At 35.7% G+C, this 26,437-nt stretch overlaps 2 protein-coding genes across 3 annotated transcripts; both read right to left on the bottom strand.

Annotated features, from left to right (window-relative positions):
- Window positions 1–66: 66 nt before the first annotated feature.
- On the bottom strand, window positions 67–5,200 carry LOC136246941 (inter-alpha-trypsin inhibitor heavy chain H3-like). 2 transcript variants are annotated; one of them, XM_066038546.1, is made up of 6 exons: window positions 5,044–5,200; window positions 4,692–4,847; window positions 4,495–4,623; window positions 4,245–4,370; window positions 3,592–4,074; window positions 67–275 (listed from the first exon to the last, which is right to left on the bottom strand). In XM_066038546.1, exons 1-6 carry the CDS (start codon window positions 5,096–5,098, stop codon window positions 82–84), a joined length of 1,143 nt encoding a protein of 380 aa, XP_065894618.1. In that variant the 5' UTR covers window positions 5,099–5,200; the 3' UTR covers window positions 67–81. The 2 variants fall into 2 exon arrangements, with proteins under 2 accessions (XP_065894618.1, XP_065894617.1); XM_066038545.1 differs by lacking the exon at window positions 67–275 and adding an exon at window positions 3,088–3,530.
- Window positions 5,201–12,733: 7,533 nt separating this feature from the next.
- On the bottom strand, window positions 12,734–15,531 carry LOC136243873 (uncharacterized). The gene is made up of 7 exons (XM_066035431.1): window positions 15,386–15,531; window positions 15,080–15,235; window positions 14,899–15,027; window positions 14,145–14,267; window positions 13,907–14,032; window positions 13,100–13,579; window positions 12,734–13,038 (listed from the first exon to the last, which is right to left on the bottom strand). Exons 1-7 carry the CDS (start codon window positions 15,450–15,452, stop codon window positions 12,812–12,814), a joined length of 1,308 nt encoding a protein of 435 aa, XP_065891503.1. The 5' UTR covers window positions 15,453–15,531; the 3' UTR covers window positions 12,734–12,811.
- Between the last annotated feature and the right edge of the window lie 10,906 nt (window positions 15,532–26,437).

Raw genomic sequence — 26,437 nt, 5'->3', positions numbered from 1 at the left:
CGAGACTACCCGAAACATAGCTCTTATCGATCGCCTCGGCTTTAATTAATCCGGGTCAGTGTCAGCAGTAGTGACCCGGTTTCAATGCTGATCTAGGATCTTTCCCTCTATCAGTCCCTCTCCTTGATGACCAAAATTCATCACTTTCCAACATTGTTTACCACTATCACCAGTCATCGTGGAGTCCCTGGTTACTGGTACTGGATCTCGTCCATCAGAGTAAATCAACATCTGTTTCTGTGTGTCAATGTCAACACCTTTCCTCATAAATTGGCCTGTAGAGAAAGACATGTATAGTTTTTAGCGTATAATGCTAATATTAAACTTCTTACCCATTAGTCCATGCAAACCAGCAAATTCATCATTTTAAATTCCAGCTCACATTGAGATGGTTGCTATGGAAACTGACATCAAAGTCAACTCGTGGGTCAGTGTATGATACATGTACAGTGGGATTTCCTGTTTGTTTTTCTATTCCCTGAATGAATTTGACTTTACTGTCCTCGCTGATTATTATTTTCTTGATAATTGAACCTTGGAAACTTCCACAACCTACCACAGTCACCGTCTGTTCAGCAGAATCAAATATGATAGCTTCAGAGCTATTGGAGTGGTGAGGGATTACAGCCAACTTGCCAATCCAGGTAGCTTCACTTGTATCTCCAACACTATCCACAAACTGAGCATTAATGATGAAGTTCTTATTGTAAATCAGGTTTAAAGCCAAGCCAGGATATCCTTGGATGGAGTAACACAATAATTCCTTTGATAGTAGTGGGACAATGAAATGAGGATTTCCCTAATATGTCTGTTGGATTTGCTGAAGGTGTAAATGGTCACTGTATGGAATGTAACTAATAACATGTTCATGCATATTATACATAACTAAATTACAATAATAATAAATTCTTTATAAAATCTGCTATTGCACTAAACCCAAAAATTAGTAGGCTAGTACTTACGCTACTTTGCACACCCGGGCAGCCAGGTTTGGCAGGTCTCTGTGTCAGGTAGGAACCTTGTCTAGGTAGTGAACAATGTTTATCCAGTGTGTCTGCATATGCTTGTTATTTACTTCACAATTCTTGCTTTTGTAGCAATCCGCACATACATAAGTAAATTTATTAATATTTGATAAGAATTTACATGTCCATGCAATTAACATACTACTGCAAAGTTGATATGTTCCATCATTGGAATTTCCAAAAGATCACTTATTCCTCATTGTACAGCATTAATTCAGAAACTGTCTATTTCATCACCATCCTTACTGTACTTGCACAGTTATTTTTTGACATCTTACTAAGCATCATAGACAATTTGTTCAAAATAACATGATATCTCATTAAGCGTAGCACCATGAATGAATGTATCAGTACTTCTAAATGAATTTGCCAAGTAGTAAAAGTGTTGCATAATGCAGGAATAATGCTGCAATGTTTAAACGTATAATGTTACACGATGGTGAACTAATGTGTCATGCCACTACAAAAGGAAATAGTACTTCTATATAGATAATTGATTATCTATGGCAACATACAGCTATAACTAGTAGCTACACATTGAGCTAAACACAAGCTTTCAAAATTTGGCTCATTTATACTACTGCTTGACTCACTAAAAATGTTTCAAATTTAAATTTTTGACACTTAATTTATGATTAATGATTAGCTAATAAAATTTTTCGACATACATTTTCCTATGTGGACATAGCTAATAAAAGTGTGTAGTATGCTATGGCCTACGTAGCTATCCACTAACACTATAACTTGTAATGGCTGGGAGCTAAACTGCACTTATCTTTGCTGGACACCTTTACTATCACTAATACCGTATAGTGAAAAATTTTGGCGGTAAAAAAGTGTGACGAAACCCTCTGTTGAAAAATTTGGCAGAAAAAAACTTTGGCGATTGAAATAATATTCGCCAAAGTTTTTACTATATGGTACGTCAGGATAATGACAAGGTGTCAACTCATCAGTTAAGTAGTGTAGTAAGTGTATAGGTACGTAGCTAGCGTTGTTGTTGTAGGTTGCAGTAGTACCGGCTTTTGTAGCTACCGATCTAACAACGCGGTAGCCGGCAAAGGCGCGCTTCGCTATCTCTTGCGATGCAGGGAGCAACCTTATTTACTTTTCTCGCAGTGACCTCCAGTAGCAGAGGTTATCACGTATATCAAAGTATTTGGTCAAATCCATCGCGAGACGATGAACTAGCTGACGTGCCGGGAAGCCGGTCGGATTTTCTATCCGAAGGAGTGCTTGCAGTAGGACAAATTCCTAGGAAGATCTCCAAAGTCAGCTCAATCTTTATGGCGTGGTGGTACGAGCTGACCATCTCAAGTTCTAGTTACTCAATGTGCTCATGTGATAATCTAAAATAATTGGCGAAAAAAACTTTGGCGAATTGAACGCTATTCGCCAAATTCGTCAAAGTTTTTTACCGCCAAAGTTTTTTACTATACGGTAATCATCTGTTTGGCTGCAATGCTCTCTTGAGTAGGAGAAAAGTCCACTTTTTAAACCTGTTTTCTCACAACATGTACATACTATGCTCATTAATGTACTACTTTGCACCAGTTGCATTGATACCTTCTGTGGCTCTTGACTTTATGGTTATCGACAGTGCTTAACTTGCAAAGTTTCACAGATTCTGTTGTTGCCGATTACCGCAATGCAGCTGCTTTTATACAAATCATCACTATTTCAGAAGCCTGTATCCACATAAGACATATGTAATTAACTTGCTCTTAGTTTCAAATGCAGTCAGATACATTAACTGCATTCATGGAAACATTCAGGAAATTATATGCAATGATAAACAAGTTATGAAGCTTCTAAGTTCAAATAAAGGGTTAAATTTTGTGTGTAAAAAAGGTACCCTTTTGCAAATCCGGTCACAAATGTTAGAAGATTATTTGACAACAATAAAGAGTGAATTATGGTATAGTGCGTGTGATATTGCTAGTACAATGTATGTACAGAAAATTGTCAGCATAAAGTGAATTAGCTACAGCATGTGTTTTTTTACCTCCAATAGTATAGTCATCAAGCGCATGTGACTCATTGGTGGTATGTATTGGCTTGATGATTGATATACAATTGTTTCTTTCAAAGTGAATAAAGTGTTAATATGATAAGTTACAGAATGTTAAATACAATAATATTGGTAACACACATAAAGTTGCACACTGTTTATAAGCTTATAGGTCTGATATTAAATACATGTACAATAATAATAAGTGCACATCTTTGCACGCACAAGGATAGAACACAAAATTAATGTAAAGTGACTTGTAGAAAGTTACAGGTTAAAGTCAGTTGATAAAATATGTGGCACCACATAATCGAGAATCTTTCCTTTTATCAGTCCTTCTCCTTGGTGGCCATAATTCATCACTTTCCAACATTGTCTATTAGCGTCACCAGTCATTGTGGAGTCTCTGGTGACTGGTACTGGATCTCGTCCATCAGAGTATATCAACATCTCTCTCTGTATGTCAATGTCAACCCCTTTCCTCATGAATTGACCTACAGAGGAGAAGCATGTATGACTATATCAGTAATGTAAAGAAAACCCAAGTACTCTTACCCATTAGTCCATGTAAGTCAGCAAACTCATCATATTTTAGATTCCAGTCTACATTGAGATGGTTGCTATGGAAGCTGACATCAAAGTCAGCTCGTGGGTCAGTGTATGATACATGTACAGTGGGATTTCCTGTTTGTTTTTCTATTCCCTGAATGAATTTGACTTTATCATTATTGCTGATGATCATTTTCTTGATAATTGAAGCCTTGAAACTTCCACGACCGACCACAGTAACTGTCTGTTCAGCAGAATCAAATATGATAGCTTCAGAGCTATTAGAATTGTGAGGGATTACAGCCAACTTGCCAATCCAGGTAGCTTCACTTGTATCTCCAACACTATCCACAAACTGAGCATTAATGATGAAGTTCTTATTGTAAATCAGGTTGAAAGCCAAGCCAGGATATCCTTGGATGGAGTAGCACAATAATTCCTTTGATAGTAGTGGAACAATGAAGTGAGGATCACCATACATCTCCATATCTAATGTATTAGTAGTAAATAACAATTATTATAAAAATGAATGAACAACATAATTGCGTATGTTTGTAGTACTAAACATCAAACAATTAACAATAGTCAATTTTAATTGGGTAGGAGGATCTCTTGCTGTAGCTTAACATGTTTCTAAATTACACAAATCGCATACATACCTGGGCAACGCTCACACATCATAGTCATTGGATCTCTATAACGTCTAGCTCCTGGCATTGCACAGCAGTCTGTCATGTCGTCAGCAAATGTTCCAACACCATTACAACTACCACTAAAGAAGCAATCTGTAAAAGAGTTCAAACACTTTAATAAATGAATCTCATATTCAAACCACACAGTGAAGTCATGCTAAACTATCAACACTACAAATACTCTAAAGATGCACAAAGTGAAATTAAAGTTGCATACTTGCACATAAATGACAAGTTCCTGTATCAGGGTTTCTAAAGGAACGTCTGTTTCTTATTGCACAACATTCTTCAATAGTAGCAACTTCATCACCAGTTTCACTGGCACAGTTCTTATCCACGTGACATCCTATTATGTAGATATTACCATCAGTAATACAATGATATTATAATAATAGTAAAATTAAATGGTCTCACCTAGTGTGGCACAACGAATGCATGTTTGCATTCCTGGACCACTGCCAAATGAATCTTGTCTCTGCAGTGGATCAAAACTGTTACAACATTCTCCAAATGTTGCATTGAAATCTGGCGTCACATTTTCACATGCTGGTGACCCTATAAAGCAGCCATCTGCAAAGAAAAAACAATTTGATAACACTAGTAAAGTAGTGATTCTAACAGCCATATATTTTGCTATCAGATATATACATTTGAGATTTCAAACTGTTCTGACTACATTGCATACACAATGACAACATAATGCATTTAGCCAAGCTGTTAAGTGTGTCACACATGTGATGTAGTACTTGCAATACAAATTTCTCACCATTTGCAAAGGTCAGTCTCAAAACTGCAATGACTGCTAGCAACTTAAGCATCATCGTCTCCAATGCAATCACTAACAACTACCTATTTTGTAGATGAATATTGCAAACTGCAACCAATAAATACAGTATATTGCACAGCTGTCTATTGTGAATGGTGAAACAGCTTCTTTTATACAAAATCATTAAAGCCATATGTGCACTTAATGGCTGTGGCTTGACAGCAACCAGTCACGTACAAATACTCCAACACTCCAGCCATGATTCTAAACCATGTGGCTGCATTGTGCATATATTTCAGCTACTTTGTACATGCACTATATTTCATTTCAAATTAACAATTACTGTAATTTGAACATGAAGTTTAAATATCTATAAGAATTCAACTGTGTAGGTAGGGACTTCTTATAAGGAATGAGAAGTAATGTAGCTTAGCAACACCTACATGACACTGTTGTGCTACTGAAATGACTCATTCATACGAAACACTGTAACTGAATAAAAAAAAATAGGTTGATAATACTTAAACTTAGAGGGGATGCTTTACGCTTGCATAAAACATTTTATATAATCATTACTTACCCAATGTATTCAGTGTAATTATGCATAATTATTTCATTACATTAACAAACCATCATTATTATACTGTAACAGTTATAATGTTCTTGGGAAATGGTTGAATGGCTAAGGAATTAACAGGTAACTACATCCTATATCTGTATGTATGCATCACAAGTATGATTTGAACTGTACTACAACCATAACTGATGAAAACCATTCAGCCCAGCAAATTTTAATTATCCACATACCCTCAATGTAATCTCTTATCAAACAAGTTTTAAATGTGCTTGATATGTTGTATAACTATAGACCAGTAATACCAACTTTGTTATAAAATATTTTATATTACAGTGAAAACAATTCACAAACTTGGATGAAAATGGGTTCTGTCTTATCAACATTAGGTATCTCTCAGCAAATACATTACCCAGCTGTATAGTTTGCATTTGATTGCCTTTAATTACACAGATACCTTGTAATTACCTTTTAAATGGTTTCTGCAACACCTGTTCACATATTGAGCTGTTATCTGATATTCATGAAGCATTAAAAAATAGCACTTTTACTGAAGTGGCATTTCATTTTCCCACTTGGAACCAGAAAACAATCCCTGTACATTGAATCATCACATTCCAAAATTATATGTGACTGGATTTGCAAAAAGGGGTCATTCACACATATCTAATTTACTAACTTCGACGACTCATAACTTCAAGGTTGCAAAAAGGTACCTTTTTCACACACAAAATTTGACGCATTTTATGAACTTTAAAGCTTCATAACTTTTTTATCATGGTGTATAATTGCTTGACATTTTCATTGAAAGTAGCTACAGTATCTGGCTACATTTTGATACTAAGAGAAAGTTAATCAGTATAAGGAAGCAAGTGTTACATCATTTTGTTTGCTGGTATGTCAAATGTGTGGAAAAGGTACCTTTTTGCAAATCCGGTCACATTTGGTCATAAGTGAGCACCAACATAGCTTAGTGGATGGAAATTTTTTCACATAAATATGTTTCTTGAGTTATGGTCCTCGAAGTTCATAGAATTTTGTGGATTCTGTGGAAGACCCCCTTTTTCACAAATCCAGTCACAATGTAACCAGATTTGTAAAATGGTGTCTTCTACACACACACATTCAATTTACAAACTTTGTGTTATTCATAACAGCAAGTCAAGCACCGGGGAGGCCATCTAAGCAATGTACGTGCATACATGTGTATGTAGTATAATGTGTGCTGGGTAGCAGCAGATTCTATTGTATATTACAACACATGTATTCAATCTGAAACAGATTCCATCACAGTTCAACAGAAGCTATGCATTCTCTATTGATTAATAACATAGAGTAACAACTAAAAGACACCTTGCTTTTGCTATTGCATACAAACTGAAGCAAAAATGATCTAGCTATTTTACATAAAATTTTTATGAAGTGTCCAACAATGAATTGAATTAAAAGAAAACTCATTGGCATTGTTTTGTTGATGTGTGCAAGAAAAATGGAGTGTTGTTGGTGAACAGAAGCACTGTGTGGTGAGACACATTGTTAGCTACAATAACATTCTTCATTCCATAAAAAGAAACTTAAAAAAAATTCAAACTATGTACGTAGGTTGCTATGCACTTGAAATATTAATTGGAATAGTATGTTTGCTTATGACATCACTAATATGAGTATGCATACTATTGCTCACATGACATGTAATAAAGTTCTGTTAACAAAGTATTTGGTATAGCTAGCTAGCTAACTATTAAATGTATATAGATTTTATGGTTTAATATTGACACCAGTATGCATAGTTGATTTATATTGTGACATGTTCTGGCTGTTTAATGGTCAGTTGATCTATTGATTGTAGAGCTACGACATTCTGTTCTAGTTAGCAGTCCAGATGTCTCTCCAATCCCTCCCACTGTAGAACTTAATGGTTCGGTGGCATCGACTCTACCTGAAGAAGGTGTTACAATAGCAAAGCATTTTACAACAACCTTAGTAAATTGAATGTGGAGATGTTAGCTTCTTTTTTGGGGTCTCACTGATCATATCAGCAGAAACATCCAGGAGACTGCTATCCATATCATCATTAATGCTACTTATGGGGTGGAGAAAAATTTAATTTAAAGTTTACTATTATTAGTGTTGTTAGTAACTAGTGATAATTATTATGATTTGTGTTAAATGGTAGATGGTGAGAGAGAAGATGGTAGACGGAACTCTGTGACATTGTTCAGAAATCCAGGAGACTCTACTGTCAATAGTCAGGTAACTAAGAGCTTCATACTAGTCACAGCATACTTCATACTAGAACTTCATACTAGAGCTTTCCTAGACTGGGTTCTAAGTTTTGGATCACCAAGTACATGGATAGGGATGAAAACCTACAGTTGAAATGTATAAAATTAACAATTAAATTTAATTGGTTTAGGGAGTTGTAATTCTGAGGGCATACCAGTGACCTTCCATCAAAGCTACACTAATTACTACAAATGGTTTTAATCATTAGATGCAGCATATTGTCTTGGGATCAAGTTAATAATAATCAAAATTAATAGTCATCACTAAAGTCACATGTCACATGCTGGGCTCTCACAGCAAAAATCGAGCTAGTCAGACCACTATGACCACGATCACACAAATCTACCTACAGCACGTACCTATATTTATTTATTTACTTATTTATTATTACTATACAACACCAAATAATGTATCAAGTCTACATTACATTAAGTTTGGTGTATGTATACATTGTATACTGAAGCTGTGATGCTTCAACTCTTCCTGGGACAATATCAGCTAAAGCTGTCTATCTCTGTCTGTCTGTCTGGCCAGTACTAAATCAATCAGATGGCACGTGTAGCTATCTGACCCTCAACACCACCCTATAATTGTTCACAGCAATTAATCATTAGTAAGTCTATGAACGGAAGAGTTGCTGCTTGATTTGGATCTCTCACTATAAATTCATTTTCAATTATTTTTATTGGTCCAGCCATGACAATTGATTCAGAAGATGATGTACAGCAATCTGTTACAAACTATATTAATTGAGTCTGATTCAATGATTTGCTGGGGTAAATTGTTCCAATAATGAATGGTCTATATCTCGAACAACTGTAATATTGACATGACATGTGTATTTTGGCATGTAGAGTAGCTGAGAATTGTATACCTGAGAATACATCAGGAACTGTCAGGGCCGCCCACAGGGGGGGGGGGGGGGGGGGGCAACTGGGGCATTTTGCCCCGGGTCCCAGCCTGAAAGGGGCCCCAGGAGGCCCCATGAAGGGCCCCCTGAATACCTGTTTAAAAGATCGATATACTCTAATAGAGCAGTCACAGTATTCTTCAGAGGAGCAGTGTAGCAAGCTTATAGATAAGGAGATATGGTTGGTGATGGGTAATGAGTAGTTATTGTCATTGTCAACAGGTTGTGACCTTTTTTTTTTTTTGGTCTTCACCTTACAACTTGGGTCAAGGGCCCCACTTTAACTCTTTGCCCTGGGCCCCTTAATTTCTCTGGGCGGCCCTGGGAACTGTAATAACCTGAGATTACTTCTGGTAATACTAAGAATGTGTCAGAAGCAATCTGAGAGAGTCTAAAATACAAAAAATATATAAATATTGGGGAGTGTACCTCCATACTATTAGATGTCATGTGCATATACACACATTGTAAGCACGTGGGTCTTCACACCATTGCCCTCCCCCCCTCATAAATCCTTGTTTCCCCCTTGAGTCATTTCCACCTCAAAGTGAATGTGTCCACAGAATAAACAATTTCCATATTACTGTTGATAAATCCCTCTGTGAACAACAGTAAATTTCCTCGGACTTCAGAGTCAGGATGTATAATAAATGCAATGCACCTCATACCTATTGGTTTACAGTATATATAAAAGGAGGACCAATAATGATTCTATACTAGCCATACAGAGCACAACTGTTCTATATAAGGCAGTTGTATAGGTATAGAACACTTGAATTGGCGCGTGTTTTGCTGACATAAATGGACGAGTCCTAGGAATATCACAATAATATGCTTATGAAGTACCGCAATCAAAAACTTTTAGCCATTACAAAACTGGACTTAGCTAGATTCATCCAAAGGTGCAACACGGGAAAAATACCTATTCTACTAAGGATAATCAATTTCAGAAGTACTCCATGAGTTTCCAGTAATTGTTTAATGATTCTTGCTTGTACCTTAAGTTGGTGGTTCTCTGTAACAATTAATATTACTGCCCGGCCGGGTCATGTTATACATCAAATATAGCATTCAAATAATGGTCTCGAGACCAAATATACATAGCACCTAGCTTTGCCTTATGCTATTTTGTCTCTCTCTCACTCTTTTCCATGCTATATTATTTTGATGTATAGCACACTCACAGCAGTGTATTAACTCTTACATATAATATATATATTATATTATGTAATTATTAAACCATGGGCATGAGTGTTTTGCCTGATATATACGCACGAGCACAAGGGAATTAGCCCGAGTGCGAGTGTGTGTATATCACGCAAAGCACAAGTGCCCATGGTATAACTAATATGTGCCACATTGGTTAATAACCTACACATGTAAGAAACTGCTGGCATGCTTCACGAGTGTATTTATATATATATATGTGTGTGTATAATATATGTATACATGCATGTATGTATGTAGTTATACCATGGCTGAAAGGGATTTTGCTGATTTAAATATACAGTCAGACCCAAGGGCTGCATGCACAAGTGTGGTGGGTGATGGTGTATCAGCAAACCCTAAGCAGCAATGGTATAAGTGATAATGCACTCACCTACGTAATTGGTGAAAGAACTACAGAACACTCACCCAGTTGGTTTCATACAGTGCATTTATCTGATGACTGAATGTGGTTTTAAAAACATGGGCTAATAGCCCTCAAAATGTTACTCATGTGTTATTATGCTTCAATATGCAATGTTAGAACTTATAATTACGTACAATTGTAAGTTTTGAGTTTTTATCTTTACTGCTTTGCACTACGTGCATTAAGACTACTGCAGTAACTTCACTTTTGGGACAGTAAGTATGTTACTATTATTATAAGTAAAGTACACTGTACTTAGGACTAATCTATTTAAAAGTGATCTTGTTCCATGGTCTGCTCAAATGGCTAATACGTGATGCATAGAACTATAGAAGTATATACACAGCAAAAATAGTGTTCCAATACTACCTATTCTAACCCCGTCTTTATTCAGTATTGGAACAACTATTTTAAAGATTCCCTATAATAAGACAGAATGAACCTCAAATCTATAAATGACTCTAAGGTTATTCACTATTGAGGGCTGTGGTCTGTTTTTATTTGAACCAAGGTAGAATTTTTGAACTATTAGTTCCAATACCTAAACATAGATGGAATAAGTACAGTCAGTATTAATTTGTGTATGAATTATGCTGTGATATGCATTCAAGCATTACCCTAACAATTACTCTATTCAGTGATCATTTATCATGGATAATAAGTTATTATTTTGCAAGTACACTCAGCGCCTGGATAAGAAACTAATATTGAATCCCACAATGTAATGCTCCATATTGCTCAATATAATGACTCAAAGTGTATTGTATCTTTGAACTAGTTGGACATCAAAGCCATGGGAATCTATGCATTCCTATGATATTGCCAGGAAATATGCTAGTTAAACGCCAAACAGTGCCTTTGAATGCCCACACTAATAAAAGTGGTGTATAATATATACCAGGCAAAGCACCCATGCCTGTGGTATAACTCTTACATATATATCTCTCAAGTTAAAAGGAAGCATATTCTTTCTGGCACACATTCAAAATGATAACCAGACTACTTTGTCGAGAGAATTTTCATAAAAAAAACACTTTAGACAATTGCAACTACAAAACACTTTAGTGCAGTTTATGATTTGATTGCGATATGTTTTCTTATGAATAACTAGCTTATGGTAACTAAATGCAAAACACATGGAATAATAATATTGTAGCCTTTAAGCAACTTTAAGCAACATACTGTAGCTCACAACATCACTGAACTTATTTTGGCATTATTAATTTTTAAAGTTTGCTACAGTGCACCACAATTGTGCATGGAATGTTAGGCTAACATTGTTGATGTAGTTTGTGAATCTTAACAAAACAAAAGGATGTTTGCAAACCGTAAAAAAGCCTTCAACTGTAAAAGAATAAAAACTTAAGTTAAAAAAATTAGGCCAGATTTGCGAAAATGGGACTTTTCATACACACCCGATTCTATGAACTTGAAAAAAAGTCTAACTTAATGTTCAAAAACACATACAGAAAGCCTGAAAATTTCTGCAACCATTAAGTAATAGTTAGAGACCTACCACGAGGATCTTCGTGATTTTAAAAACCCAAGGTGAAGACAAGGGTTTTTAAAGCCACGAAGATCCTCGTGGATTTTAAAGACACAAAGATCAAAGGGTTTTATGTATACCATTTTCTAAGTTATATTGGTGCTCACTATACTGATCAAATTTCAGGTCAATAGCTTTTCCCATTCTGAAGTTATGAATTAGTGATCAGAAGATTGTATGCTTGTGTGCGACTGTGCGTGGAAGACCCCATTTTGCAAATCCAGTCATGTAAATATATAAACTATTATGTGACTGGGGCCTGCAAAAAAAAGAACATGTGGGAAAACAAAACTTTCCTACATGACTCATAACTTTCAAAAGCATTTTGGTATTGCCATGCAATTTTCAGCATTAATTAAACAACTAATTGGCTCCAAACCAATTGTGTCATCTTTATTTTTATTCACTATAATGCTATTTCTGAATCACTAAAATAACTATCAAGTGTAGAAGTAGGTAGTCTCATTGATGGAGGTTTCAAGCTAAACAAAAAATATCAATGTAGTACTGAATGAAAGCAAATATTTAGGTACAGTGCTTGATATTATATCAAGAGTTAATTTTTTTATCTCTTCTTATAGTTAAATCAACAGCTTGTATTGTACCTCTAGCTTTTAATTTGTCAGACTGGTACTCTGTAAAAGTTTTCAGTGGATTTTGATAAATCTGGTTAATCTTTATTATGAAAATAAATCAATATGTTAATATGCAATTAATTTATAAGAATCTATGTAGCTATATAGTGTATCTGTGCTGCGATTTAGTACATTTTAGATAATGGTGTGCAAAGCATGAAAAAGTCCAACTTTAGAGTTGAAGTTACAGGTTAAAATCAGCTGATAGAATATGTGGCACCACATAATCAAGAATCCTTCCCTTGATAAGTCCTTCTCCTTGGTGGCCATAATTCATAACTTTCCAACATTGTCTATCAGCATCACCAGTCATTGTGGAGTCTCTGGTAACTGGTACTGGATCTCGTCCATCAGAGTATATCAACATCTCTCTCTGTATGTCAATGTTAACCCCCTTCATCATGAATTGACCTACAGAGGAGAAGTATATATATATATAATTATATCAGTAATGTAAAACAAGTACTCTTACCCATTAGTCCATGTAAGTCAGCAAACTCATCATATTTTAGATTCCAGTCTACATTGAGATGGTTGCTATGGAAGCTGACATCAAAGTCAGCTCGTGGGTCAGTGTATGATACATGTACAGTGGGATTTCCTGTTTGTTTTTCTATTCCCTGAATAAATTTGACTTTATCATTATCGCTGATTATTATTTTCTTGATTATCGAAGCCTTAAAACTTCCACGACCAACCACAGTAACTGTCTGTTCAGCAGAATCAAATATGATAGCTTCAGATTCATTGGAGTTGTGAGGGATTACAGCCAGTTTGCCAATCCAGGTAGCTTCACTTGTATCTCCAACACTATCCACAAACTGAGCATTAATGATAAAGTTCTTATTGTAAATCAGGTTGAAAGCCAAGCCAGGATATCCTTGGATGGAGTAGCACAATAATTCCTTTGATAGTAGTGGAACAATGAAGTGAGGATCTCCCCACACTTCAACTGTTAAAACAAAATTTTAACATGTAATGGATGCTCATTGTTGAAGTGTTAAATACTATTCAAAAATACTGTGCTAAAATGCATATAGTTGTGATGGTAACATAGCACAAGGTGAGGTTATGTGTGCTAATGGAGAAGCTATCTACTATTTGCAGTAATTGCATGTAATCATAGTTTTTGCTAACTTAAAACAGTATATGTAATTACAATACTGATTTTATACACATGTATACATGTACAGTAGCTACACCATTATACCACACCTAATGTACACAAATACAGTAACTAAGTACACTCACATACACCATTATGTATAATAAAATGTACCTTCGCAACGTTTGCAAGTTTTGGTATCAGGGTCTTTGTAGGATCCTGCTCCAGGTAGGGAACAGCATTCACTGAAATTAGCAGCAAATGTGCCTTCACCATCACAAGTGTCCCCAAGGAAGCAAACTGCATGAAATATTGATGTTGAATACTTGTACATATTTAGTAGCTATTATGTCAATAGAAATGTGTACAATTATGACCATGTGACTGTTGCACATATTAACAATAAACTTACGATCACAGGGTTTGCATTCATGTGTCATAGGGTCTTTGAAAAACTTTCCACGCATTGCTCCGCACTCTCTGATATCATCAGCATATATTCCAGGACCATCACAGTCATCTCCATCAAAACAAACTGCAAAAAATACAAATGGTTATAAAAAGTGGGAGACAATACTTAAGAATAAAAGTTGTGCATGCAATTCACTTGTAGACACACATAAATTTAAATTTATTCCATAAACGAAATATACACACTAGTGTGTGCTAATATGTACGTATGTATGTGTATGTGCGTGTATGTGTGTGTATGCGTGCGTGTGTGCGTGTGTGTTTGTGTGGATTAGTGCTGAAACTATTATTCGGTTATTTGACTATTCGGTAGGTATGACACTATTCGATTTGTTAACACACACTATTCGAATAATCGTTAGCACTTTGTACATTGTATTCAGTTGGAAAACCCAGCCTTGAAACTTAAGATTGTAATTGAAGTGATGTATCTATACTGTAAAAACTCTATTTTAGAAAAGATACTGTAGAAGTAGTTCTTACGCTTTAGCTACCTTGTTCCCTAACAAAAGGTTTCAGTACTTGTCAACAGAAGTATAAGCTTAAAGAATAATCGAGTATTCGGTCATTTTGTTTGCAACTATTCGAATAGTAAAAAATGCTATTCATTTCAGCACTAATGTACATATGTATGTGTGTATGTACGTAGTATATGTATTCATGTGCACAATAATATTGCTGTATGTACCCCTTACAAGCACACAAATGACAGGTTCCAGTGCTAGGGTCCCTAAAGGAACGCCTATTCCTTGTAGAACAACACTCTTCCACAATGAATACTTGGTCACCAGTCTCACTGGCACAATTCTTATCAACATGGCATCCTATTAATACAAAGCATAGTAGCAAGTGATGATTTGTTGATTTTGGACTTACCTAGTGTGGCACAACGGATGCAGGTTTCAACTCCTGGGCCACTACCAAATGAATCTTGTCTCTGCAGTGGATCATAATTGTTACAGCATTCTCCAAATGTCTTGTTGAAATCTGGTGCCACATTTTCACAGGCTGGTGATCCCACATGACAAGCATCTGCAAAAGAAAAGTGGATGTTTACTTTATTTTACAGTAGTAACAGTAACATGAGATCTGTATTTACAATTCCACACTTAAATATTTTCAGTCACTATGAATACTACACTAACAGTAATGACACTCACAATACAATGTAAATGTGCTTACCATCAGCAAAAGTTAGCTTCTGCTGGAGCAAAACTGCAATGATGATTATCAGTTTAAACATGGTCATCTTCAGTAGATTGTTGGCTGTCTAATGCTATACACAGCTATGCAACACACACAGAGCACTCTAGTATTGTAAAAGAGCTGCTACACCATTTGCTTTTATACACACAGAACCTGAAGCTGTAAGACTATATAAGGATGAATCTGAGAACATTTGGAGCAATTACAACACCCACACATCTACAAGAGCTGCCTTAAGATTTGGAAAATGTGTTCCTCACTTACACAGCATAACTACAAACTTAATTAGCTATGTTAGGTATTATTGTTTTAAACACATATTAACATTTCAAATACCTAGATTATGAATACCCATAGTTAAGCTCAAAACACACTATAGTAGTGGTGAGTGCAGAGTATTTCTGAAAATATATAGTATAATTATGCTCTGTGTGTGTGTGTGTGTGTGTGATTATAAATAGTCTACCTTTGGTGAATGTAACTCTGAAAGTGTCAGCAATGCACGAAGTTACAGGAAAGTATGCACATGTATACTCCAATGTTACACCATCTAATATAGGTAGTTTTATTTTGATAGTGATGCACCTACATTTTCAGTATGTGGTGTGACCATGAGCTGGGGATATTTTGTAGAACATGTGTTACTCCAGCTCACAACATTCAGACCTAAATAATTTTATGTATGCGTATTAAAAAAAATAGCTATAGTGGTTTAATATTAACAATACTATGTAAGAGTATTTATACAGTTTGTAGCTAGACAAGTAAACAAAAGAACACTGTTTTGCAAACAAGACACAATTAATGGAGTACTGGATACAAGTTATTTTGAGGAACTAAGTAAAATTAAATCAATGTATGTAATGCAACAATAAGTCAATAAACACATACTTATATACGTAGCTTGTACATCAAAAAACTTGAATTGGCTTATTTGATACCTATCTTGCTATACAATCGACTGGGTTTGTTACATCACAAGGATGCATGTGTGGGATGAACTGTGCACTTGTATTTTGATTTATGCTATAGTCTGCAACAGCAGGATCATTGCTACTAATTTGATTGCATTTTGTTGGCTCATGGATATCTAATAGCTAGTTTTACCTGTAGGAAGTGACCAAGTATGGTGCATCTCTTGGACCAGTTTAAGCACGTACAGCTGTACACAAGTTCAAATGATATCCCCAACAACCATGTGTAGGGATACTTGTCACTAGTATTATGTTAACATCTTTTTAATAAGACGAGATGATGAATTTAATAATAGAATGCCTATAAGCAGCATAATCTGTGTAACAAGTAAGATTAGATTTGGTACTTAATCATTAAAACCACATGAACCAGAGAGTGGTTTCTTTTCAGCATTTGTTTGAGTAGCACTAAATATTATACACTTTTTAACCAAGCTGTAAAGCTTACAAGGACACTACTCTTAAACTGATCAATGTAGTTAAGAGACTGAACTTCTGTTTGGTGCAAATTTCAGCGAAAATCTCCAATGCATGTGTAAGCGATGACAGTACAAAGCATGCTGTCTTTTTACCCTCAAATTAATTCTTCTATGGTACCACTTATGGCTCACTAAAAATTACTGCAGTGGCTTGTGATATTGCTATCGTTAAAAAGCATTGTATGGGAGCAATTTTTTTACACTATAAAAGTTCATTGTCTTTCTGTTACAGCTTCAGAAATCTGAACCAAAATCAAATAGTAATTTTCTTACATGTACGTGTAGGTGATTTAGTGAACCATAAAGCTCATTTCAACAAGTATATACCTAGAAAATTCAGCTAGGTAAAATTTGCAAAGTTAAAAGCCACAGATGGAAAATAAGAGACCAGATCCAAAATTTGTATAATTGTGTATATAGATTAGTTCTATACTGTACTTTTAGTTAAAACACTAAGCAGAATGTTATGCTACACTCTACTAGAGCGTGGTGATTTTTCAAGTACCACAAGCACATCTAAATTTTAAAAAAAAACTGACAGAATAGCAATGGCATTTTGCATGTGAAGCCATAGGAATTGGTAGCACGCTTGCTTTATCAGGATATTGGTCCCTGTGCCATTCTTTTTTACTTCAGGTACAGCAGAATATAAAACAGGAGAGCACCTGACATTAAAATAACTGTAATATTAGCTACATATATACTCTAATGTTAGCACTTTATTTGAAGTAATCATCATCATCTTATAGGTGCCTAAATTTCAATAAATTTTCAGACTTAAGTTTTAAAGTACATAATACATTATGTACGATCCCAGCCAGACGCACAGTGAATCAACATACCACCCTCTCCTATTGCAACACTTTGTACTAGAAATTTCATGTAGTTCTGTGTTAGCTTTACCAAATCCCAACTCTGGTAGTTCTCCCATGTGATGCTGAGATCACAGTAGCACAGAGCAAGGTGTATGTTAAAATCTACATCAACCATCAGCTGTGACCAATTGTATCAAAGGCCTTGTACTAGATGCTCGTTCTCTCGGTATTCTTTGAAAAATTCACAACCTGGATAAGGCATGGATTAAGTTAAAGTTATTGTGGTAGTGATGACCTTTGTCCACTTTCTCAGATGAAGTTACTGGGACACCAAATTTTGTCATCTTGTTTTCCACCATGGGATGGTCGGGTAAGTATGATCTTGGAAATTTAGCACACAAAACATAAGCAGCCACATGTATAATTTTATACATTCACCCCTGCTATAATTTTGACAATTTTATAACCGTGACTCTAATCACCTGCCATTGTAACACTGTGGTGATAAAATTCTAAAGAGCATATAGCAGTGTGTATTAACATGTAGACACTCAGTATGTATCATGTATGGAAATATGTTTCTCTTTACGTGACTACATGCAATTGCCATTTGAGTGGGCATCGTTACATAAATTCCGTAACACAATTTACCAAAATTAGAAAACAATGCATCCTGAGATGCCACTATAGCAATGTTTTGGTTATAACATACGTATAGGATGTCTTTAAAACTGACTATGAGTACACTGGTATATTGATGTCAATTACTGGTATATCGAGAGAATGACTCTTTAATTTTAAAGTTCATTGAATTTTTCATTGCCCATAAGATAACCCAGCATTCTTCTCAAAGTAATATCCTACCCTTACTAAAGTTGGTCAATTTCTGAAAGCAATTAGCTAGGTCCACAAGTCCAGAAATGGGTTTTCAAGTTTTAACACCATCGAAAAGGTTATTATAAGACTGGTATTTATGTAGAGTCAGTCATATGCATCTTTGAATAATGCACACTGGCATATACAGTATCCAAGGTGTATATATATGTACTTTGAATAACATGTAACTGGTCTGTTTTAGCTGATAATATGTCAGCACCCATACCTGACTGTTATAATTTATGATCTGAGTTATTGATCGTAGTGGCCAAAAATCTGCAGTTAATGTCAAGCATATAATGAAGCCATTTGACCACTGCAGCCATGTACTGTACAGTAGCTATACACATAGATAGTAAAATTGCCAGTAACACATGTAATTTAATACCAGTGCTTCACACTGGATTGCACAGAGTGACGTGAGCATAACAAACTTTATGAAGCTCATGAACATTCATGTTTTTGCTGCAGTGTGAATTCCTTTTTCATGTGTTATAAGAGTTTTATCAAAATGATTCCTACATACTGTTGTACAATGTATGTATATGGATATTTAGTGTGTGTGTGTGTGTGTGTGTGTGTGTGTGTGTGTGTGTGTGTGTGTGTGTGTGTACATTGGTTCATTAACTACATAAAGAGTACATAAGTGTTTCATGAATACCATGCAGTGCACCACCAAGGCTATCTGTACTTTAGGTTGATGGATTGCACTCCAGTAACTGGGACTTAAGCTGTGATTAACTGGGCTTTAGACTCTATTTCACTGAGAAAGTAACCAGCTATATGATGGCAGTGTGTACATCTGGTATGCAGATTACATACAAATTCAGTGCAGTCACTACAGTACGTGTAATTGAGACAATGACAACAAAGCACACTAGTAGAAATTCATGAAGCTCTACTACTAATAAGCTCCACTATACATAGTCCTGCTCCAGTAGCAAGTGATGTATTTATAACTGTTTATTGCTGACTTGGTGCTGCACAATTAGTTAGTGTAAATTCTTGTTATCTGATATTACATAACCTACACTGCATGTGTAATAATTATACACATTTCCCTTACACTGTGTTAACCTAGACTATTTGATTAGTTAGAACGGCATGCTTATTTGTACATGTGTGCACTAAAGTGTGTACACCTACATGACATTGATAGCTTGCTAGCAGACAAACTTTTTTTTGTATGTCAGCAAAATAAAATTCAGAATTTATTATTTGTGACAGGATTTGCGAAAAGGTACCTTTTCCACACATTTGACATACCAGCAAACAAAATGATGTAACACTTGACTCCTTATACTGATTAACTTGCTCTTAGTATCAAAATGTAGCCAGTTGCTGTAGCTACATTCATTGAAACTTAAAATTTCAAGCAATTATATGCCATGATCAAAAAGTTATGAAGCTTTAAAGTTCAAAAAATGGGTCAAATTTTGTGTGTGAAAAAGGTACCTTTTCGCAAATCCGGTCACGTTTTAATTAACTGTACATGTCACCATTATGGAGGTATACACACAGGCACAGGCACACAGACACACACACAGACACACACAGACACACAAACACACACACTGAGAGAGATTGGATAAAAGCAAAATGGATGTATATTACTTCATATGTACACATAATGCAATCATCTCAGCCTATAATACAATAGATGTGTATATTTAATAAAACAAAAATCATGTAAGTAGTAAACATTGTTGATGCCATCTGAGTCTGAGTAGAATTCATGTAGTTGTGAAACTGAGTCAAATAACTAGATAGTTTCCAGATAATGAGGCTGCTACAAATACTATGGAAGTTGTTACAAGACAGACATGCATTCTTAATGTGATTGAATGTTTATTATACAGTGTAGCCACCTTGTAATGAATTAACACTTTTTAAACTACTTATTATTAGTGTGTCCAGCTTTTTAGTAAGGAAATGTAATCTTTGTGGCATTCCCAAAGTATTTCCAAAAGGACTGTGTACATTATAAAAATTCAGTTACTCTGTTAAATAAATACTAGTGAATGATTGTCCATGTGGCATGCTATAATAACTAATAATAATAATGGCGTCAATCTGCTTTTATTCAAGCCTTTATTATGCCACATTGTAAGTGGAGCAATACGTTGGGTGTTTAATTAAGGCAGCCAGTGATGGTACATTCTTTACTTGTAAGGTAATAAGTACCTGTTACCATAATATGGTAAATGTTGAAACTAGAATGTAAGAGTAAGTTTCATGTATATACACATTAAACTAACTACATGTATATAAAGTTACTTGTCTGTGGCCTTATAAATATTATGGGAAAAGTTTTTAAATATTGACATTGTAACAAATTGTTTTTTACATTGCATAATTGCTTGACTATCAAACTTAATTATTACGGTACTACTTAATTAAATATACAACGTTAATGTAAGTAACTACATGATTATTATAGATTCCACATGAACAAATATATATCTAGGTGCCTACTGTGCATTGGTTAATAATGAATCAATCAAAAGAATAGCATTAATATTTGTCGTATGCATAGCATAGTACATAGCAGATATACATACAGTAGCTAAACATATTGTATTTGCATGTATGTGGATTCATCATTGTGCATAATGCTTCAGTATGAACATGTATACTACACCATGCACCCTATAGCCATGTATGTGTATACATAAGACTTTTACATCATGTACAACACAGTGGACATTAAGCATGCATAGAAACTTGATCACTCTAAACAGAATCCATGATGTGTTGATGTCTTACACAATACGGCTATTTCAAAAATACCCACTTGCTGTTGGCTAGCTATATATTATGTACAGTATAGCTATAATAAACAGTCACACCATGTTGTAGCTATGAATGCGTAGATACTGTAATGTCTTCTAGAGGCATATCATAATCAGTTTTGTGATTAAAATTGTGAACGTCACTATACAAAAATAGTGAGTATTGTGGCAGACACTAATGTCCATTTGGTTCCGCATGGGTAGTACTTTGAGATAATAAGTCACTCTCTGGAGTTCCTATGGATGTAAATACATGAAATCAACAAGGAGAAAATATTCTGACCACCTGGTAGACTCCCGTTATGTCCCATTGGCATTCAAGTGTAAATCAGATAGCTGCAGGTTCAAGGCTGCCCAGATCTGGTCATGGATTTTTTGTCCTTTCTGCATTTTTCCAAACATACATCTTTAAACAGGCTGTAGGACCAGGTGTTCTACAGACCTTCAGCACTTGTAGTCTGGTAGTCAGATGCAAAAAAATGGTATAAAGCAGTTTTGGTGTCATTCTGTGTGAAACTTAATGGAGAATAACATATCCAAAATCTCAAAAAATCCATCTTGGGGAAAATTTTTACTGTTGTTTAAATGTTTGCATGCAATTTCTGTAGCAAACAGTTGACAGCTGGTGTCTAATAGAATAGTAATCGCCAGCTGCAGCTTTTTTGTTGAGTTTATATTGGAGTAGAAATGTGCTACAGTACTATGGTTTTGCATATGCTGACAGTGTTGGGAGTAACGCGTTACGTAATATTATTACTTTTGTGGTAACTACACTGTTAAAATGAAGAGTAACCACAACTCTCAAGGAGTTCCCAGTGTAGGGAGGATTTAACACCCCTGGAGAGTAACCATTACTCTAAAGGAGTAACCATTACTCTAAAGGAGTAACTGGGGAGTAACACATGCTCTGAAGGTGGTGTCGCTTACTCTTCAGAGTAATGGTTATTCTCTTCAGAGTGTTGGCTACTCTCCATGGGGTGTTAAATCCTCCTTACACTGGGAACTCTCAGAGTGGTGGTTACTCTTTATTTTTAACAGTGTAAGTAATATAACGGAATACGCTATAAAAAAAGGTAATATAACTCAAGTTACTTCGCTTACAAATGTAACGCGTTACCTAAGTAATATAGTTACTGTTCCGAGTATAATATTACGTAATATTATTACTACAAGTAACGAAGTTACTAATCTCGTTTATTTATCCTTTGAGTAACGCCTAGTCACAACGAAGTAACGGAGCCTACTGAATGAAGCTTATTCGCCAGCTTCTTACTGATAACCAAGATTTGCACACTGTCCAACAACGCAATCATGTCACGTGATAAAGTGGTAGTTTCACACGTGACAGCTTAAGGCTGTGGACACAAAGTAATATAATATGTAATATTATTATAGTTACTTTATTTTTATGAGTAATATGTAACTGTAACTAAACAGTTCAGTTGCAAGTAATGTGTAATATGTAACTAGATACTTTTACAAAGTAACTTTCCCAACACTGCATATGCATCAGTTTGCAATTGGCAAGTCTAAGTGATGGCTGGTAAAAATACTGTAAGTTTGTACATGTGCATGCAGTAGAACTCTCTTAAAGACCCTCCATGTAAAGTACACTCTATCAGCGTTGAAACCGGGTCGGGTCATCCGGGTCACATTTTCCCCGGGTCTGACCCGGTATACAAATTTATCCGGGTCTGACCCGGATTGGATCACGTGAGAAACGAAATTGTTCGTTTGACGACGTGGAAACTTATAAACGCTATCGCGTAATTCTTTCGTGAGCCACGCCCACTTATCGCATTACCAACATACGCTCAGCCACGCTCATTTGTTAGAAAGTGTAGTATGTAGCACGAAATTGAAGGTATCTATGGTGAGGAGTAGCTATTGTCAGTAGGTGAAGACCTTTTTTTTTTTTTTTGGTCTTCAACCTACAGCTAGGCTGAAGTTGCAATATTTGCTCAACACGAATCGAACGCTCAAAATGTAGACTCGTTCGCTCGCTAGAGACTAGCCGAAACACGTCTCGGCTTTAATTAATCCGGGTCACATCAAGTTTCCATAACACGGAGTTAGGATATTACTATGTACTACTGTACTCTAAATTATGCACATTTTCAGTAGCATTACACAGTTAGGCGGTTAACTCATTGGACTGATCTGAGTGATTGGAGTGATCTGAGTGATTGGAGTGATTGCAGTGATTGGGTGATCGGAGTGATCTGAGTGATTGGAGTGATCTGAGTGATCTGAGTGATAGGAGTGATCTGAGTGATTGGAGTGATCTGAGTGATCGGAGTGATCTGAGTGATTGCAGTGATCTGAGTGATCAGAGTGATCGGAGTGATTGGAGTGATCTGAGTGATCTGAGTGATTGGAATGATCTGAGTGATCTGAGTGATTGGAGTGATCGGAGTGATTGGAGTGATCTAATTGCATTAAACTTTACTAATAGCCTGTATTCATAAAAAATCCAGTTAGGTGTGTAGCCATAAGCACCAATCTTGTTATAGCTACACAGTGATCAAAAAGATAATGATCATGCTTTATTTTGTCATTTTCAAATAAAACTGTTGAGCAAGGATGTAATATTTCTCAATATCAGAGTATGTAGGTGAGACTCAGTACATCTTCAATATCAAATGGCCAAAAATATTTTATATATGTCAAAAGATGGTACCATGCATGGGCCCTGTGATTAAAATCAGTTTTTGGAGAGGCAAACTGTGAGCGATAAGTTGAGCAAAACAATGAAGATACATAGCATCAACCCTTTAAAGGAAGTGCTGCAATTTGGAAAGTGTTTTCTTAATCCTGATAGATTCAAAGGAACTATAACAACACGGCTGTTGTATAAAAGCTGCAGGTATTTAGTTATGATATGTGACCCGGTCTGCGAAAAGGGGTCTTATAGCCTTTCCAATTATCCATGTTTGGCTAATCATAACTCCTAATCTACTAAAGCTATCACCATGTAATTACACCCACAGCTACTGCCGGGTTAGGGTTGTTGAGTGACCGAATTGTAGGCTTGTACCATATTCACCAGTCAAGTTATGGGTTACCATATATATGCAATTGAAAAGGCTATAAGACCCCTTTTTGCAGACTGGGTCACATATGTAGTTTCTAAAGCTGATGGTACCAGGGCAGGTTGAGATACGTATACTCAAACACCTGTACTGCATCTCAGCAAGAGTTAATATTATGAACTGTTGCATTGATCTCAGAGATCTAAGTAAGGTCCTATGATTCAACCAACACACAGTTCAAATAATCAGGAGGATGTGCATGAGATTAGGAACTAGTGTACTGTAATGGAGAAGGCATATAATCAAAAATAACTGCTTTAAATATATAGCTCTTTAAGACAAGAAAGGTAGAACAGAATGCATTGAGCTAGGTTCCTGCAACAGTAGCTTCTTATCATTGAATGGGAAGTGGAAGCATAGATTGTATAACTTAAGTACATAACATGTTAGCTTGCAGGATTACCTATCTAATGTGTGGCATTTCTTTGTTGCTGGTATAGTGAAGGAGAACTGTGCACAATTGCAGAATTAACTATCATTTTGAAAAACAGGTTTCCAATTGTCACTATACTAAGAAGACTTAGCTAACACTTTTCCTGTAACTTTGCAGAATATAAAATCAATCGCAACTAATTACAGTTATGCCATTTAGCATCTTATAGACAGCCATGCAGGGTAGTTGTTTCCAAATGAAAAGGTGCAAGATAGTTTGCAACTGAGAGATGACTACTAATATCTGTATGGTGCAATTGCCATCAGCACAACATGACATCCTAATTGAGTAAAACTGTTAGCCAGCCACACCATGTCCACATCAGTTTTCTAGTTAAGTGGTTAGAATTTTCTCTGGCTACTCTTCCACAGCAGCCAGATGCTTCAGTAGTATATCTTTAGCCATCTATCCAGCTACAGCAGCCATGCACCCCAGCACAGGAAGCAGAGGAGCAGGATGAGTAGTACTGCGGGCAGAGACATTAGGTCGGCCATGTTGATAATCAGGATGAAATATATCCTGCGTTTATTGCATTCTGTACTGTAAAATTAGGCTTGCACTAACATGTGGGATTCTTGCAGATTCTGTCACAATTAATTTTGTCAACATAATCACTACAAATCATTTGTAACAAAGTCTATACTATTGTACTCAGTGTTTAGAATGATAGCTTTTAAGAGAAGGAAGTGATTTCATTCCACTAGTTGTAAAATCTTTTGGGGTCTGGACACCTTTTGCACTGTCAATTCTTAGATCCATTGCTGCTTGTAGTTTCACCCAAGGTGGCCAGGAGAAACTTACATCAACAACTTTCAGGTGTTTATGTAGGACAAACAATGCCAGGATTATTTTTATGGCAATGTTTGGATGATGACTTTTCCTTTTCTCCATAATTGTACTCTCTTTATGGTTGTAGTTGTTATTGTTGTTATAGTTTACAGTTTTTATAGTTTCATGTAAACTAGCTGTTGTTTCTCTTTTTCTATAAACACAATGCCAATAGGTGAAATATTTTGTAGTTTTGTTTCACAATGAAGAAAGGTACTAATGGCAAAAACCTTGATATCATTATGATCACCAAAGCAAGAGTAGTTCGTAAATCTTTGTTTTATGATTGTACCTCCAAGCAGATGGAAGGTATGAGCATTAGTCAGCCTCACGTTGGACAAGTGGTTCACTATAGGTAGTAGCAAGAGTTCATAATATAAAATATAGCCTGTACAAATGCGAATTGCTAAGTTATGATGCAATACCTTTAGTCACTTTCAATGTGTTAGTTGGTCAGGTCTCTACTCAGCCATTAAGTTTCAATGACTGTTGTAGTTATGGCTTCAATAATAAGCAGTCCACTGATGACATTGTCAACACTCCTTAACACTTCATGTGTTGACATGATATCCTAAAATAATCAAAGTTTTACTGTATTACTTCGAGATTCACGTTTATTCTGGCTATACTGAAGTAGGACACTCTCCTCTCTTTTACATTATTAAGTAGCTATAGTTCTGTTTTCACATTTTTGCCTTTGCCTGGTCATGGTTGTGGAAAAGGTGTGGAAGACAAAACT

Source organism: Dysidea avara, chromosome 2 (genome assembly GCF_963678975.1).
Source record: "Dysidea avara chromosome 2, odDysAvar1.4, whole genome shotgun sequence".
In the NCBI taxonomy this organism is placed as follows: Eukaryota; Metazoa; Porifera; class Demospongiae; order Dictyoceratida; family Dysideidae; genus Dysidea; species Dysidea avara.
The sequence above is the reverse complement of the archived record's forward strand: the minus strand, read 5'-3'. Positions and strand labels throughout refer to the sequence as shown.